This window comes from Toxotes jaculatrix, chromosome 15 (genome assembly GCF_017976425.1).
Source record: "Toxotes jaculatrix isolate fToxJac2 chromosome 15, fToxJac2.pri, whole genome shotgun sequence".
Classification (NCBI taxonomy): Eukaryota; Metazoa; Chordata; class Actinopteri; family Toxotidae; genus Toxotes; species Toxotes jaculatrix.
The window spans coordinates 1,150,000-1,152,499 of NC_054408.1; the positions used below are offsets into that span (position 1 = coordinate 1,150,000).

The following is a 2,500-nucleotide window of genomic DNA, read 5'->3' on the forward strand; positions in this document are numbered from 1 at the left end:
AGGTAGAGGAGTGAAGGAGGAGTGAACAAACAACTGGACTGGGATCCATCTTCCAACGCTTCGCAAGAAACCAGATCAGTGCATGTCCCAAAATGTTGAACGACTTCCAGCAACCTGTGAAGCTGCACGTTTTTTAAACCATCAACACAACTGTCAACAAACAACTCAACTCCAGACCTGACTGAGTCGCTGAAAACAAACCTGAGCTGTGGCAGAGGTTTTCAGTAAACCTATCTGGAAGAGAAAATGTCTGCCTGATGTAAACTCAACTAAAACAGGACAGAGACTGTAAAATGAACTGAATATTCCTTTGAGAAATGACTGTCTGATTTATTAGCTACTTAGCTGTTCACTCATTAATGCAGGCTGTGACTGTGCAGGTTGAAGAAAGTGCATCACGGCTAAATGTTGCTGTAAAGCTAGAAGCAGACACCTGCTGAGTCATTACTGCTGTTTCTGAGCAGCCGTTCTGACAGCTCCTCACCTTCTGTTGTAAATAACAGCTGCTGTGATGAGAAATAACCCGGCTTCTGTCTGCTTTGGCTGGAAAACCTCTTTCTTCTTCAAATTACAGACGTTACAGTGTCTCACAGTTAGTGCATCAGCTCTGCCTTCGACTTTAACAAACCCTGAGCTGTCTTTAGTCTTCTGGTCCAAAATCAAACAGTCGCCACCCTGACGCATCCGTCCAGCTTCTGTCCTTTTATCCAGATAACTGTGTCCTTAGTCTAAAACAGCAGGTCGACATCACAACATTTTAAACTGGTGTTTAAACGTGTGGAAACAAACGACCAGACCATTTGTGATAATGCGGGAAGTCTGCAGAAAAACCTTGGTGTATATATATATATATATATATATATATATATTGGAAAATTCTTCTGGAAAACGAGAGCCAGTGTGCAAAGGTAGTTTGGCAAGAACACTATGAAAAGTGCGACTCGAAACATTTGCACTTAAATCCTCTCATTTCCTGCAAACTCAGTTTCTTCATACTGCATCAGGAACAATAACCGTCCTCTCATTTTTAAATCACTTATTCACATATCTGCACAAAATACAAATATAGATTTATTTCTGTTGTCTCTGTAACATCATCACCATCTGCTTCCACACATCATATTTCCTCCCTTTGACCTCTGACCTCTGCCGGTGCCTGGAGTCCCGGCGTGTCAGGCTCATCCCAGATCTCCCTCTTCAACGCTAACATCTGATAAGGAGGCAGGAAATCCAGTCTAATCCCCACTGATCCACCCAAAGGTATGATGGGAGGTAGAGGCCACCTGACTGAGCCGGTGAAGCGAAGGGACAGCTGAGGACTCGTGAACTGTTTTACCCTTTTGTCTGAAGAGTTTGTTACAAAATGGGCGAATTATGTCTGTGCAGCCGTGGTACGCCCCAAACCGTCTCACATCGATTACATGGTCTGTGCCTCCTTTTCCTCTTAAGAGAACAATAAAATATTTCCTGTCAGTGTGCAGAAGGATTTGAAACAGCACTGAGACCAAAAGCAAAGACTTTTCCGGATTTAAACACACGAAACACGCACTGATGGACATTGCTTTGGGGTAAATGGCTGCTGAAATCCAGCTGATCCAGACCCTGATGAGGATCAGAGGTTGAATGGATCTGAGGATAGAATTTGGGACAGACCTTCTCCAGTAACTCTGAAAATGCTCGGATTGCACTTGAAGGCGAAGGTTTAAACTGTATTCTCAATTTTCTCGAGGGCTTGGGTCACACACGACCTCTGTATGTCTAACACCCGGACCGGGAGGCACTTTGTCTTTGGCACTTTGACTTTAAACCTTGAACCCTTTTCCCTCAGGAATGATGTGACCACGGAGGTTAGAAAGTTAGATCTGATCCATGATTTGACAGGATCAGCCGTGGCTCTGTCAGCCGCTCTCACACACAGCTTTCATCTTTGTCTCCATGGCGTTTGACCGGCCTACACGTCTCCGTTTCCTGCCCGGGTAAAGCGAACTCCTTCATCTCACCACAAGAGTGCGCCGCTCCATTTCGTAACTTCCCGACTTCGCCCAGGGGCAGCTGGGTGGAGTTATAAGCCAGTGGTGGGATGGTGTTCACCAGTATGAGCTGCAGAGGCTTCTTCTGTGGCTGATACTGGCAGCGAACGTAGCGCAGGAAAGCTGCGCGGTATGTTTTATTAAACAGTGTGTACACCAGTGGATTGACCGCGGAGGACAAGTATCCGACCCAGACGAAAACGTTCAGCAGACCTCCCATGAGTCCTGCATCGCACACCGCCGGGTCACACACCACCATCAGCACATTGGTGATGAAAAATGGACACCACATGATCACGAAGAGGAAAAACACCACCCCGAGGACCTTGGAAGCCTTCTGCTCGTTGCTGATCGACTGCATGGTGCGGCGTCCAAACAGCGACCCGGAGACGCTCCCACGGGCGCCTCCCAGGCCGCTGCTGCTTCCTCTGCCGCCAGCCTCACGACTTATCGAGCGTCTGAAGAGTTTT

General features: G+C 47.0%; 1 protein-coding gene across 2 annotated transcripts in view; it reads right to left on the reverse strand.

Moving 5' to 3' along the window:
• The window catches only part of htr2aa (5-hydroxytryptamine (serotonin) receptor 2A, genome duplicate a), a 37,435-nt gene that overhangs the window by 560 nt on the left and 34,375 nt on the right, over window positions 1-2,500 (reverse strand). For both annotated transcript variants that reach the window (XM_041056747.1, XM_041056746.1), the window contains one exon: window positions 1-2,500. This exon is cut by the window's left edge and continues 560 nt beyond it; it is cut by the window's right edge and continues 271 nt beyond it. In XM_041056747.1, coding sequence (XP_040912681.1) covers window positions 1,909-2,500 — 592 coding nt within the window. In that variant the 3' untranslated portion in view covers window positions 1-1,908.